Below are 15,933 nucleotides of genomic sequence, written 5' to 3' on the forward strand. Positions count from 1 at the left end.
TGAAAAGTAGAAAGAGCACAGATTTCTGAACTGATAATATAGTCTCATTATACATTAGCTATATTCACATTTAACAAGGTATCATGAATAAAAATAATTAATCAACCTTATCAAGTAAATAAGCTACATATCCATATTTATTAATATTTTTAGTTTATACAAATATTTATTGTGAAAAGCTTTTGTTATGCTGAGAACATCAGCTACTATAGAAAATTCAAAGCACTACTTTTGACTATTTACATTTTTGAATGAACATATAAAACACACTTTGTCATTGGGCCCAGCCCTGCAAACGTTCAGTAATGTGGCCCTTGTATTTTTACCTCATTGAAAGAGTGAAGTCAGTGGGACTACTCACATAAGGAGTTGCAGGACTGGGCCCATGGTTTGTATTTCTAAATATACAGATATGCAGTATTTGCATTTCCCCCCCATTTAACTAGCACCTTGTGTAAACCTGTAGTAATACAATACCAAAATCAACAATATTGAAAATTCTTTAGACAACTGTCTATAACGCCAAAAGCTCATTTTTAAAATGTGGGTACTTCCAATATAATATATAAAGGTAATAAAAAGATAGAAATGTACCATACTCAGTATAATATAACAACATGATAGTTCTCTGGGTTTACTACATTTCATTTAAAATTAAGGTTTTTAAATAGCATTTTAACTTTACCCCGATCTTTTTTTAATAATTTATTGTCTTAGGAAGTACAAACATTTGAAAAATATTTGATCCTGTTCTTGGCTCCATTTATTGTATTTCTAATAACCCAAATCTTAAATTTAATATTAAGCGAGACTGTTAACTTCTTGTCACGCCAAGAGTGTTCACTACATACCTGCAGTTGCTTTCATGAGCATCTTCAGAGGCCCCAGTGTGTACATCAATCCAACAAGAATACCTGCCAGGTGCCCAGCAAAAGAAGTCCTAGGAGGAACAGAATCATTTGCGAGAGTTTGTATGGCTGACGATTAGATATATTCTGTATTCCCATTATTCCAATGTATGTCAATTGGTCACAGTTTGCAGTCTTTGTTCCATATGTCTTTTGTTCTGTGCAGTTTAATACATCTCAAAGAACAACATTTTCCACCTTTTTTGACCGCTGAAATGAGTAACAACCACAATATGTTTTAAAGGAACACCTCTGACCAAAGGAGGAGCTAAAAGTGACTGATGTATTACAAGAATCAATACGCCTCAAACAAAATAAGAAGAGTTAAACAAATTGTACAAATTTCATTCAGCTTTAGTTTGTTTCTGTTGTACAAAAAGCATCATCTAAAATTAGTTCTCTTTCAGCTCTTGAAATTCCTGATTCGGCATTACACTGCTCCAGTTTTACATCAATGGTACTCTACTGAAATCAGCGAAGCAACAAAAGCATAAAACTGGAGTAAAGCCATGGTAAATCAGGTCATTGTAAGAGGTAAATTACCACACTGTGTTTATAAAATAATTCAGAACTACTGCACATTTAAAAATATTAAATATATATGAGCGGCAACAATAGCTTTTGTTAAGTAAACAGATCTGGCTTTGTTTCTAAACAAGAGCTTTATATAATTAATATTTTTAATTTTGGTGATGGTGTGGATAATGAAGTTCTCTTTCCCATGAACTCACTATAAACTGGCTAGCAGTGCAAGGCGTCTTTAAAACTGTATGTGGGAAAAATTTGGTCCTACTCTTTAGTTTTCTAAGACCCTCCAGTGTGACCCCTACTCAAAATCTCATTATATAGTAGTACTAAGTAATAAGTAGTATGGCAGAAAAGGATCTAGGATAGTGGTCCCCAAACTTTTTTCTGTCACGCCCCCCCTTACCTGTTATGGAATCTGTCCATGCCCTTCACCCCCAGGAGCTGCAGTCGGGAGCTGGGGCCAGGACCAGAGCCACGGCCAGGCTCCGAGCCATGGCCAAGAATGGAACCAGGCCCAGGACCAGAGCCACGGTTGGGGCCAGGAGTAGAGGCACAATTGGGGCCAGGAGCCGAAGCTGCGGCTGGGAGCAAGGCTGAGGCTGGGGCCCGAGGCCGGGAGCCAAGCTGGGGCTGAGGCCAGAATGGAGCTGGGGGCAGAGAGGGGCTGGGCGATGCTTCCTCCCTGCCCCCAACTGGGGTTGGCTCAGGCCCCACTGTGCCCCCTGAACATTCCTCTGCACTCCACCAGGGGAGTGCACCCCATCGTTTGGAGATTATTAAGAGGTTATTAAAGTGGATCACAAGTTGCATATAAGCCAACGATGTGATGCAGTTGTGAAAAGGGCTAATATTCTGGGTGTATTAACAGGAATATTGTATGCAATTCACAAGAGGTAATTGTTGCACTGTATTGAGCACTGGGGAGGCCTCAGCTGGAGTACTGTGTCCAGTTTTGGGCAACATACTTTAAGAAAGATGTGCAAAACAGAAAAGAGTCCAGAGGAACAACTAAAGTGATAAAAAGTTTAGAAAACCTGAACTATGAGGAAAGGTTAAAAGAATTAGGCAAGTTTAGCCTTGAGAAAAGAAGACTAGGGGAAAAGGAGTAAGGAACAGAGAACAGTCTTCAATTATTTTAACATCTATTATAAAAAAGATAGTAATTGCTCTCAGTATCCACTCAAGGCAGGACAAGAGTAATGGGCTTAATCTGCAGTAAGGGTGATTTAGGTGAGATATTAGGAAAAGCTTTCTAACTATAAGGATAATTAAATATTTGAATAGGTTACCAAGGGAGGTTGTATAATCCCCATCATTGGAGGTTTTTAAGACAAGGTTGGACAAACCTTGCCAGGGATGTCTAAAGGGCCTCTTGAGTTCCCTGCTAGCTCTATTTCTATGATCCTGTGGGTTTTCCTAGCAATTACTGATTTGTTAAGGAATTTGAAATTGGAAATTTTCTGCAGGAAAATCCCTAAATTCCTGTTAAGGCTCTAGTGCAAATAGTTTGAGTTGAGTAATGCTTGTTATGAACTTTAACATAGTATTTTTCAGCTTTTGGAGCTATTGTTCTGAAGAGTTCTTCCTGAAGCGAAGGTACTAAGCCCTGATTCAGTGCTGGTCTACTTCCAGTTAATATATGCAGGAGAATGCGCCACTGTAAAGACTGCAAACAAATAGGGCACACAGTGCCAAAATGTTCATTCTACAATTTATTCACCTAGATCTCTGTCAAAGAATTTTTCCAAATGCTATAAAAATCTGAGGTGAACAACTCTGCCACTAACAAGATCTAGTTTTGACTATTATATCCACATGGAGGCATAGTTAGGTTATAGCATTAAGATTTAAAAAGGCTTAAAGTGAGAAAAAGAAAAACTTGTTTTAGCTTGTCACACCTTACAGCTGGTATCCAACGCATTGAAGGAAAAGACAAACCAGTTCCCAGAGGCAAATGCAACCTGGGATTTTGTTAGTGGTCCTTCTGCTCATGGGAAAACAGGAGACCTGAAGTCTTTGTAGACTGAGCTCCTCCCTTGGGAGCCTCTATCCCCCAACCTTTTTGCAGGGGAGGTAGGAAGGATTCAGAAGCAAGCTGAGTCATAGGGGTGAGCCAAAGCGGGATGACTCCATGTTACTGGTTCTGTGTTGGGAGTCCTGAACACGATTCTGGACCCAGTTAAATGCCTGCTGGAGAGAGCAGGAAGTGGGGTGCCATGCACCCCTCCCAGTGTTAAATAAAATTGCGACCTGCTGCTTAAATCCATTCTCTGTATCTCCCATTCATTCACCTGCATGTATTGATCAACTACATTGGCATTTACAGCAATTGGGTCAGGACTTCCTATGTAAGTTGTTTTTCTATAGGTTTACAGCTCTGTAAGTACTCCCTCCAGGCTGGAAATTGACTTAAAATTACTTGGATGCCAAAAAATTTTAACACACGTCCTAAAGACAATGTAATACCTGCACATGAAAAACCTTTCATAATTTACAGGAACATCATCCTGGCTGAAGATTTTTAATTACAAGGAATCACTTAGTGTGAAATCTCTACTTCTTTATTGTTTTGCTTTTATGGTCCCTAGTTCTCTATTGTTTATCTGTATAGTTTCTGTCCGGTTCTTTGATTGTTTCTGTCTGTTACATAACTAATTTTGCAAGGTGTAAATCAACTAAGGTGGTGGGATAGGACTGGGTAAAGGATTATTTTGAAATACATTACGATTAGTCAAAGAATTATTTTGTAATACTTCAGTAAAATGATTGGTTAAGGTATAGCTAAGCAGGACTCAAGTTTCACTATATCAACTGAGGTCCAAAAGGAAGTTTTTTTTGGAATCAACTCCAGGACACAGCCCCAAGATCCGAAATGCCAGACCGCAACATCCTGCCAACTATATCGTGCAGAAGCTGGAGTCCCTGGACGACCTGATCCTGGCCAGCAGGAAACGTTTGTCTGCCTTATTGGGAGTGGTAAGCATTGTATGCTTACTGTGTGCATTCTGTTGTGGTGATTGTTTATAAACATAGGTCAGGGATTTCACTGTGTAATGTCATTTCACTGGTGAAAGACCCCGCAAACCCGCAGAGGGTAAGGGTTACATCTTGAGCCTTAGGAAGACGGTAAAGGTGGATGCCCCTAATGTGCAGGTAACAGAAATAATTAAGAACACTACAGGAAAGCAAATGAAATCCAAATTATTTGTTTGCACATGAAAAACTTTTAATTTTCCCCACAACTTTATTCTAATTTTACATTAATACTGTACTGGGATCTTCATTTTTTAGTTAGAAATAACTTCTCACCAACATCGCATGATTTATCTTACATTGTTTCAATCCTCCTAATATAACCTTGTAGCTTTAATTATCTGAAATATCTAATGTTAACAGAACAAAGAGACTTGAGTCATTGGGTTGTCACTGTCTCTTATTAACAGTGTTCTGTAGTTAAAAAAAAAAGTGATCGGTGTTATCTTACACACACAAATTATAGGACAGTACATCAGCCATTTAGTCCAGAACTCTGAGCTCAAACCACCATTATTACAGTCTTTTGGAGAAACAGCTTCTTATTTGTTTTCATGTATTTCTTACCTTTGGTCTACTGAGAGGCCATATTAGATAAACCTGTCATTAGATAAAGTGTGCTCTTTTAAAAAAAAAAGCAGCATTAGCAAACTGACATACTATGAGCTACCACTGTCTTTAGATAAAATGATGAATTTCTCAAAACAATAAGTGCTAGTTCAACTAAATCAATAGCATGTACAGCCAAATACACCAGATGATTTATGTTCTTCATTGCTAAATTAAAACATGATTAGCAAGTAGGCCCTATAGCTAATTTAAGAGTGCTGAACAAACGATTTGAATGCAAATCAGACCACATTAAATCATCACACAAGAAGGAATCAACTACTGATTTAGAGCAGCACTGCACAGAAAAACACTATTGGGTTTATTATTATTATTAACAAGCTTTCCTCTTTCAGGTTATTTTGTAATAAATCTGGAATTTTGAATTACCTGGTAAATCTTTACCAGCCAAGTCTGGCAAAGAACAGAAGCCAGGAAACTGGCTCTCACTGGTGAACATCACTTCTCCAGACTCTTATGAAATTAATTTCCTTGTGTAACTGAATGTTAGCAGGTCAAGGGGCACCAAAAAAAGAGACATTCCATGCAGCATACTGTACCTCTCTAAAACAGAGTTTTTCAAACTGTGGGGTGTGCCCCCCTTCAAGGGGAGCGTGGAGGAATGTTCGGGGGACTGAGCGGCAGCAGCAGGTGTCTCGGGCCAGCCCCACATGGCGGTGCAGGGAGGGAATGCCACCTTAACCCCCGACTCACCTCAACAGGCTAACTAGCTAGTAAGGTAGAAGCAGCCCGCTGCTAAGGAAGCCTTGGCTGTGCCGTTAGTAAGTATCTGTGTATTTAAAACTTACAGGTGTGGGCAATTTAAAGTTGTATTACAGTCTCTGTTCGTTTTATGAATAGGCTATTGTCAGGGTTCCCTCCCAACTCTGAACTCTAGGGGTACAGATGTGGGGACCCGCATGAAAGACCTCCTAAGCTTATTTCTACCAGCGTAGGTTAAAACTTCCCCAAGTCACAAATTCTTTGCTCTTGGACGGTACGCTGCCACCAAGTGATTTAACAAAGAATCAGGGAAAGGACCACTTGGAATTCTTATTCCCCCAAAATATCCCCCCAAGCCCTTACACCCCCTTTCCTGAGGAGGCTTGAGAATAATATCCTAACCAGCTGGTTACAAAGTGATCACCAACCCAAACCCCTGGGTCTTAGGATAATAGAGAAATCAGTCAGGTTCTTAAAAGAAGGATTTTATTTAAAAAAAAAGGTAAAAATCACCTTTGTAAAATCAGGATGGAAAATAACTTTACAGGGTAATAAAAGATTCAAAAACATAGCAGAACTTCCTCTAGGCTTAGTTTCAAAGTTACAAAAAACAGCAATCAACCTCCCTCCAGCAAAGGAAAAATTCACAAGCAAAACGATAATCTAACAAGCCTTGCCTGGCTTTTACTTAAAATTTTTGTAATATGAGAGACTTTTAGGATGGTTAAAAGGAGAAGGAGTTTTCTGACCTGATGCTTTTCTGCTTCCCAAGAGAACACACACAAAGAAGCCTCCCGGCCCCCAAGATTTGAAAGTATCGTCTTTCCCCATTGGTCCTTTCGGTCAGGTGCCAACCAGGTTATTTGAGCTTCTTAACCCCTTACAGGTAAGGAGGAATTCTAGGCTACTCTTAGCTGTATGGTTATTTCAGAGTAACAGCTGTGTTAGTCTGTATTTGCAAAAAGAAAAGGAGTACTTGTGGCACCTTAGAGACTAACCAATTTATTTGAGCATAAGCTTTCGTGAGCTACAGCTCACTTCATCGGAACTATGCTATGTTCAGCTGTAGCTCACGAAAGCTTATGCTCAAATAAATTGGTTAGTGTCTAAGGTGCCACAAATACTCCTTTTCTTTCTGTATGATTATGACAGTTAACAAGCATACTTTTGCATGTCTCTATTTTTGTCTTGGTTGTGGTGGCACAATCAAAAATTTTAACTCAAAGGCAGGGCTCGGCTCAAAATGTTTGCAAACTGCTGCTCTAAAGAGTATGTTTTTAAATTTAAGAAAAAATCCAATGATTCCCTGTTCCCTAGTTTCAGTCAGAAACAATTTCAACAGTGATTTCACCAACCCTTTCAAGAAACATTGATGTATTTCGGGCAAGTACCAGAAGCCTCAAATCTGGAAGCTCAAATCTGAGAGTGAGGACCCATGTAATGAGTCAGTGCACAACCCCACCAAAGTCAACAGGACTGGACACAGAAATGGGCACAGGAGTCCACCCACAAACAGCTTGTAGAATCAGGTCTGAATTAGTCCTGCAGATTTTCATGACAACCAATTTGCACAAAACCATTTGAAATTCACTCATGACAATCAATCTAACACATAGAGCCAACATGAGACTAGAGGCACTTTTGGCTTTACATACCTGAAGGCCTCCCCACGTGACACCAGAGGCTTGAAGTTGCCAACCCTATGGATATTGGATGGGGTTTTATTTAAGAGTTTTGGCACAGAAAGATAATTTTGGTTATCATTTTCAAGCTTGACTAAAGATTCCAGGTGCCTCAGTTTTCTAGAAAGGCATTTTCTGAATATGCCTTCTGAAACACCCTTTTTAGGTGCCAGGTTGAACACCCAAATATTCAGGTACACAAAATTGCTAGTTCTGAAAATCTTGATCTGTGTAATTTTATCAATAGGCATATGTACAATAGTTGGGGAAGGTAACAGTTTGTTTAAAAAAAAAGCTGTTAGGCTAGGTATAATACTGAAAACAAAGCACACAATTTGGTAGTAGTAGTAGTTGTAGATAGAAGTATCTACATAAAATGCATATAAATAAAGACGTGATGTGTGTTTTATCCCTTCCCCCACCCCCACTGACAAGGTTTGTTTTACTAGATTACAAGTACTTCAGGGCAAAGTGTATAATATATATTTAAATAGCACCTTGCACAACTACTTATTTGTTTTGTGATGGCACACAGAGGCTTCAGCAATGATTGGGGGTCCCCACCAAGAGCTGCTGTATTACCAATAAATTATTATTAATAAATAAATAAAATAAAATAAATAAATAATGAAGCAGAGTAAAATGGTAAACAACTAAATACTTCAGCAGAATGTTAGAAAACTCCAACTATCATAAACTGCAGCATTTAGATTGTTAAAATGAACAAGTAGGAAGAAAATATTTATATTATAAATGTTTATTATATTATCTCAGTAAATTTCTATATATAGGAAACTACATGGCCCTAATGATTTACTATATGTAGGAATAGTGACACTAATTTCACTACAATAAAAAGGGGAAGTACTACTTTTTAAAATAATCTTTAAAGGAGGTGGTGGGGTGAATAGCAGCACAGACAACTATTTTCCCTCCAATGAGCAGTCAGACAAAAGATTAGCTTCTCACCAATGAACTGTGTTGTTTGAACTGCTGCCACAGTTAACCTGCATATCTCAATCACACTCTTGAAATTCCCAGTTGCAGGATCATTTACAACAGGTCACTTCTTTAAATGTGCCCACAACCAATTCAAGAAAAGAAGAGGACACACTCTATCCATGTACCTCCTGAATCGATTTATATTGCTGTTACAGCTTTCATTGGCATAACATTACTGTGAAGACATATTAATGGTACTGCAGGCAAGAGATAGGTGGTGTACTCAAAGTAACAGAAATGTTTGCCATGCAAGAGTAAGTTGTCTCATTGATTTAGCAGCTCTCAAAGAGGAAGTTATAAACTAAAACCTGAAGGAGACTGAAAGTTTCTTAGCATCAGCAAATTAAGTCACAAGTCAATAACTATAATCACTATTAACATGGCAAAGCTATAAGGCAGCTCTCCTCAATAAAGCAGTATTTAAATACAAGCGATATTAACAGTGTGGTCCCTAAACTCAACTAGTGAGCAAAAATACAAAGCTTTTAATCAGACTACACAGTAATATAGCAAAATATCAAAATCTCATGACATAAATCTTTTAACTTACAGCTGTACAAAATGTTGACAATGATACCTGAAACTATACAAAACTCTCCTTGTTTCATGAAAAACTCAAAATTCAAATCAGATTTGACAAATTATTCTTCAATATTTGCAAAATTAAGCCCAGTTTTGAGCAAACCTGGAATGGTTTTTGGTTTTACATGAAAAATTGAAATTCTCAGTTGTGCGTGTTGCCAAACTAAAAAAGTAATACTGTATTGGAAGTTCTGTCTGGGGTTTGTTTTGAGATTTTAGCTTTCTTTGAAACTCAGGGGGCTTGAACCCACATGGAATGAAACCAAAGAAAATGTTCAGATGGTTCTCTAAGAAAGTGAAACCACCAAGATTTTTTTGTTTCTTTGAGTGTCTTTTGTTTTTTTACAATTCTATTAAGTCTTACCAAGCTACATGATTGATCCATTATAAAATACCCTTATTTTGCAACAAATAATACACTGAAGACTTCACTGTAGATCTCTGTAAGCCTTCCTCCTATGGATACCTCAGCCAGAATATGGGTAATGGCTGCCTTTAGGAGTCATCAAAGCATGTAAGGAAATGCAATATGCCCATGTGACCCCAGATTCCATCCTCAAAAAGATGCAGAGTTCCACTTTCTTTGTCTTTCTCTCCCAACTAGCTAGTGAAAGGGAGAGCATTTCTCCAGCTACACCATCCTGAAAGGGGCAGAGGATGGAAAGAGTCTACCCATGCTGTGATGGGGTATATAAATCCCATACTGAACAACAAGGGGTTAAGATCTGCTCTGGGCTCAGGCAGTTCCACCCTGCCACACCTGCATGCACAGGAATGAGGAGGAACTTAAAAGGGGAGCAGAGGAGCTCTCTTGTTGGCAGACCAGGGAAGAGAACAGATCTTCAGCCCTCAGCTCCTGAGGAAAGCGCTGACTGAAGGCAAGAGCTTACCAGACAACCATTGCCTGAAGACCCCTCCCTGAAGGAAAGTAGGACCAGATTCTAATGCACCCTGAAAGGGAATTCTTATTACCTCACTTTATTTAAGTGACCTGGCCAAATGGCCAAGTAACAGGAAGAGGCAGGACACTGCAGAGGCAGAGCAGCCTTGGTCAGGAGACACCCAGCAGGAAGGGAGCAGCCACTCCCGGCCACAGAGAGTCAGTGGTGAATCCTATCACACTGCCCTCAACAACTTCCTGGCTGCTGAAAAGTTAGGTTCCCACTCTCTTACACATTTCTCACCCTCCAAGTATTTTGGGGGTCATCCATCTTCCTTCCTTCATCTTTCTCAAACCCCTGTAATTTAATTGAGAAGCAGTGTGAAACTGAGTAGAGCACCCAGCCCCTAACCCATACTTTTTCCCTCTACCAGTCTGGCAAAAGTTGGGGTTTATTTCAGAAGGAGTACCATTATCTCTTATCTTCTCCTGGTAATAAGATCAGGTTAAGGACTCACGTGTCTTTGTAGATAAATAATCTTGGATATCACTGTACACAACTGTTTTTGAAGAGGATAGGATAATTCTTCAGTAAGTGTGCTTATTGCTCTCTGCAAATTTCCAAAAGGCAAATCTTTCAAGGATCCTTCCACCCCAATGATCCTTATGTAAGGCCTTCATCTCCTTTTTTAAAGTCAAACCCAGTGTCTGCAGTTTTCGAGTAACAGAATGAAATGGAAGAGTGGAGGTGAGCAAGCAGGATAGGTGTGACTTTGAATAAGACGAAAAAGTAATGCTGATAAAAACTGCACTCCTCTTCTGCCTCTCAAAGTGTGTTGTCCATCCTTCCCAATAGTCTGCAATCTGAGTGTTATTTCTAGATCCATCACTCCTGGATTCTCAGGTGATGCTGTGGCATACAGTCCCTTTTTCATCTATATCAGACCTAATTTGAGTCCATGTCTTTCTGAGATGGACCTTGCCCCAGTGATCTAAACCGTTGCAGCTTCAAGACTAGATTACTGAAATGCACTCCAACAAAGACTATTGTTGAATCAGACTCAAACTTCAGCTACTACAAAAAGTTTTGAGAGGGGAAGGCAATTTTGACTCCATATCACCAGTGCTCCGAGATCCATACTGGTTATCTGTTCATTTGAATACAACTGGAGATGTTAGTTATAATGTAAAATCTCTAAATGGCTTTAGAGGATATGATTACCTGAGAGATCACCCCATTTTCCATGTCTCACAATAGGAGTCAAGAGCTGCTGAGTTCTGATTTTTAATTTTCACTATCAGTGGTAATGTTATTAGCTGTCCATATTTTTTGAACCTGCCTCCCTTGGAAATTCTTCATATTCCAAGATGCACAAGCTTCAGGAGACAACATAAGAGCTATTTGTCTGGATAGGCTTTCAACAGATGTTTTATAAGAGGAAATGGAGAACAGTTGTTGATAAGTAAGGGGATTCATTATGTTCTATTGATTTGTAATTAAATGCAAACCTTGCAGATTCTTTGGATTGGGCACGAATGTAAACTTACATACACAACATTTTTGACAAACTGAAAAATGGATTTATATTCATTAACTTGAATATGATTTCTAATTAAAATCAGGAAAGTTTCTCCGATTCATCATCATTTCCATGATGATAATAGGCAGACTCCGCCATGGGCTTACAGTCTGCTACAACTTGGTGATCAGCCCCACATGTCAGACAGTACCATATACAGCTGACAGATCCACAGAACAGCACCCCAACTTTCTTGCCCTTCTTGAAGCTATCTTCAATGTCTTGTGTTAGGCGAATAATTTGAACTCGGGTTGTCTGATCACAGCCTGAACAAAGGGCACTCGTGGTTCAATAACCTTGCTGATGCGCATCAAAACCAGGCTCTCTGTAAGCTTCTACGTGACACAAATGAGAGATATGTTGCTGACTATTCCCTCTTAGCTCTGGTCTGGTTCATCGTGGAAATAAACTGCAGTTTCATCTCGCAAGCTGGAGACAAAGTCAGCCAGCTCAGGAATCTCCATAGCAGACTCGCAAAAGTATCTGTTCTGGCTCGTCTCCTTTTCAACATATATACCTACAACCTACCAACAACTAAGGCCAATAAGTACATGTACGCAGATGACTTATGTCTTGCGGACGTTGGTAATTATCTACAGGATATAGATGGGTCACTCGCCCAGGACATTAATTCTCTGTCCATTTACCTTTATCAGTGGAATCTTAGATTAAGTGAGTCTAAGATGATAGCCACAACCTTCCATCTGAACAATCACCTGGCCAATCAACTCCTGACCGCCTGTGTTGAGGACAGTCCACCCCATTTCCAGCCAGTTGCCACTTATTTAGGAAACAATCTGGACCACAGTCTAACACACCAATCTCATCTAGGATACTTAAAGAAAAAGATCACCTCCCATACTGCCAAAATCCAGGATCCTCCTCGGAAGTAGAGGCAAAATGTTCTACAAACCTCAGTCCTGGTGCTGATATTCACTCCAGCAAAATATTTTGCAGCAGTTTGGGGAAGAAGTAGTCATGTGAGTCTTGTTTATTCAGAGCAGAACACAACCACCCATATCATTAGTGGTTGCCTTAGCCACACATTAACATTAACTTTGTATTTGTTGACTCAGATAGCTCCCCAAAAGTGAAGACAAGATAACGTCACCCTAAAACAGTATGGAGGGCTATGACACATTAAAGCAACCTGCTGCACACAAGGCTGACAATGATTCCAATAGGTGCAAATAAGCAATGCATAATTCCATAAGAAGATCTGCTTGCCTCCAGGAGAAAACACCTACACCTGCAGTGATTACGACTGATTTCATTACATCCTTTTGCAATAGCTGTTCATCACTCATGTCTAACGCTGCCAAAGCTCAGCTGAACAATGGTATATCAGAGCCAACAGCTGTGTGACAGACTGGCAGCAACTCTGGGATAGAGAGACAGGCATGCTGACTAATTTCAGAAGGCCTTATTTAGATATAACAATTTGTGATCTGGGATGCAGATCCTAGACTAGGCTTAACAATCTGTGGCCTGGAACAGCCAGAATGGCTACCACAACACAGAAATTTGGCTTAATCCAGGCTCCACAATGTGACTACCAAGCAGCAAAGCAGATGGTCAAAAATGTGGTAGAGGAGCGCACCATTAGAAGACAGAAGGGTAAATTGTAATGCCTTGCTACCCTCACTGATGCAGCAGTTAGATGGCTGAACAAACTAGACATTCACTTAAGATGCATACGAAAGAAGTAGGAAGGTTTTTGCAATAATGTCAAAGAAGTTATAGTAGTTTTACAATTTAATCAGCACACAACTACATTCACTGACAGTAAAATTGTGCCAGGAGACATCCCATCCATCCGCCACCTTAAAAAGCATGGAAGTAAGAAATTAAGGAGGAAAATCTGTGCATTCTTTTCCATCTTCATATTGCATACTCCACAAATAACACATTATAGTGCCCCATAAGACTTTCAATTCAATCTCCAAGATACCCAAAAACCAATCCGTATCCCAATTTCAAATGTGCAATTTAAAGCAAAACCTTAACAGTCATCTCATATGCTTTTATATCAATTATATCAATAAATTAGCATATATGATTTCCACAAATACCATGGATTCAGGAAGTTATTCTGCCTTAACACTTCTGGAGTCACTGCTCAGGTTTTGCATTAGAATACAAGTTTGATGATTCATGATTGTGATGATTGACATTATGATTTACACATTATATTTTTAAGTAAAAAACTGTTTTAAAGTGGTCTTTTCATAGTGTGAATCACATGCAAACATACCATTCCCCCACACAGATCAGCAGCAAGGTTTGAAACCCCTGACGTTCAAGAGTGTTAAATTAGACCCTTACTATTTGAGCTACAGGAGTAATTGCAAGTCCCTTTCCAGATCAGCCACTGGAGAAGGACTTGACACACATTCGGAGTGGGTAACACAACTATTTTATTATTCAGCAGTAGAATACTGGTAATCAGGAACTAGATTCTATCCTAGACTCTGGTAAAGGAGTGTGAGTAATATAGTGATTAGAAATAGTACAGTAGTTTAGACACACTGAAATGTAGTATAGTGCAATTATAAAATTTGGGTTGGTCATGTTAGAAAGCTTGACTCTATGCCTGCAATGACCTTGCACAAGCTCTCTGCCAATTTAGTGAAAAATTGTGGGTGAGGGAATGTTCAGTAGCTCTTCCCTGTCTCCTAGACTGGAGTTCATGACAGCAGTCAAAAGCAAGGCTAGTAAATTGCACAGGAATTTAAACATCACTAAGAGTGGAGATTTAAATTCTCGGTCTCCTCTTTTCCAGCTCAGGGAACTTTTCCTAAGCTATACTACCATTTGATTAGGGAGTGTTTTTTTGTGTGTCTCATGTTTTTTAACCACCCCCTGAAGTAGGTAAATGGTGTTCACAGACTGGTAAAAAAATTAATATTTGGTGGGTTTATCATTTTCCATTATGGTTAAGAAGTTATAAAATATTCTATGCCCTAACACTGTTGATATATAACCAATTTTCTAGAAATTTGTAGAAAAGGAAGAAGAGGAAGATTCTAAACCAAAAGAGGGATAGGATGGGTTGGGAGGATTGATCATAGGGTAGAATAGAGTCATGTGGCCAGTGAGGTTGTGGTTTAATTGGTGTAGGGTTTGGGAGAAAATGGGATAAAAAGAGATAGATGGGGGAGAAGAGGGGACTGGCACTAGGAATGAACAGTAAAAAAGTGACAGATGGATAAATATTTGTTTTTGCCTGCCAAGCCTTTTCATGCAATATATCCCAGTTTTTCATTCTAACAGGATAAGTGAGTAGGAAAAGGAAGGGTAGTCCCTTCTTTTTCCCAACCAAAACACTTCGCAGTAACCCCCAGGAGCAAGGTGTCCCATTTTTTCCTCTTTGACAAGCACGATCAACCTACAAGGTGTGGAGGAGAGAGATGCAGATTCTACCTGCAACTCCCCTATTTATTTTGGGTACCAGATGTCATTGCTCATATGTCACAATGTATATATACCTAAATGGATCCAAAAAATTATGTGAGACCTGAGACTAATTAACTTACCCTGGGGAACATAAATGAATGGCCACAAGCTCCAGCCAACAAGCATATCTTCTGGATACATGAATTCCCATGATGTTGCTGGTCCCTCCTGGGTGGTGATGATTGTTAAGGACTTTCAAAGCAAATAATACTCCTAAAAACAATAAAAATATCACACCAAGAAAGAAATAGTTGACTTCAGATGATGTGAAAAACTCAACTGCAAAACAAACAAAAATGGCTGATAACATCTGGGGTGTTTTGAGGAATCCCTGAACTTGGGGCCAAGTATACTCAGCGCTGAGAAATGAAACTGGTCAAAAGCCAAAATAAATGACTGGGTCTGATTGGACAAAGATACTGCAGAATGTTAAATAGCCAGGGCTGGTAGAAAAATCTGAGCAGCATCTGAGGATAGAAAGTGAACCTTTGGTTAGAAAATAAGTAGGAAGGGTTCTAGAGATAAATGAGACACTGGCTTTTTGAATAAAGAGAGTGGAGTTTTTCCTCCACAGCCAGTATCTTTGAGGACTAATAATCTAAAAGCTAGTGGCGTTCTCTGTCTGCCCTGTGCTGAAAGCACAAGAGCAGCAATCTTAAGATTACAAGTATTCGTAACAAAAACATTTTTCAGTATTTGCTGCTGACTTTGATTGTGCAGAAACTGTAAACTTAAATATATAATAGAAAAAGAAAACTATTCACTTTACAATAACTGTAATTCGACAAAACACGTTGGCCATATATATCCCACTCTTGGTGTGCATGTACTACACGCATTCAAGTTTGGAGTCTTTTGGCCAGCAGTGTAAGTTGAGGCTGGACCTCTGTTCTGTGAATCCTCAAGCCTCCACCCAGAAAATCTAAATTCAAGTGCATGGGCACACACGC

At 39.3% G+C, this 15,933-nt stretch overlaps 1 protein-coding gene across 9 annotated transcripts in view; it reads right to left on the reverse strand.

Moving 5' to 3' along the window:
- Positions 1-15,933, reverse strand: part of RHBDD1 (rhomboid domain containing 1) — an 86,250-nt gene that overhangs the window by 49,154 nt on the left and 21,163 nt on the right. For all 9 annotated transcript variants that reach the window (XR_013347119.1, XM_077826559.1, XM_077826563.1 and 6 more), the window contains 2 exons: positions 15,064-15,196; positions 852-940 (listed from right to left, as the gene is read on the reverse strand). Coding sequence is in view for 8 of the 9 variants with exons in the window: in XM_077826559.1 (XP_077682685.1) it covers positions 852-940; positions 15,064-15,196 (222 nt within the window). In the remaining variant the exon portion in view is untranslated. The remainder of the gene's footprint in view (positions 1-851; positions 941-15,063; positions 15,197-15,933) is intronic.

Source organism: Eretmochelys imbricata, chromosome 9, assembly GCF_965152235.1.
Source record: "Eretmochelys imbricata isolate rEreImb1 chromosome 9, rEreImb1.hap1, whole genome shotgun sequence".
Lineage (NCBI taxonomy): Eukaryota > Metazoa > Chordata > Testudines > Cheloniidae > Eretmochelys > Eretmochelys imbricata.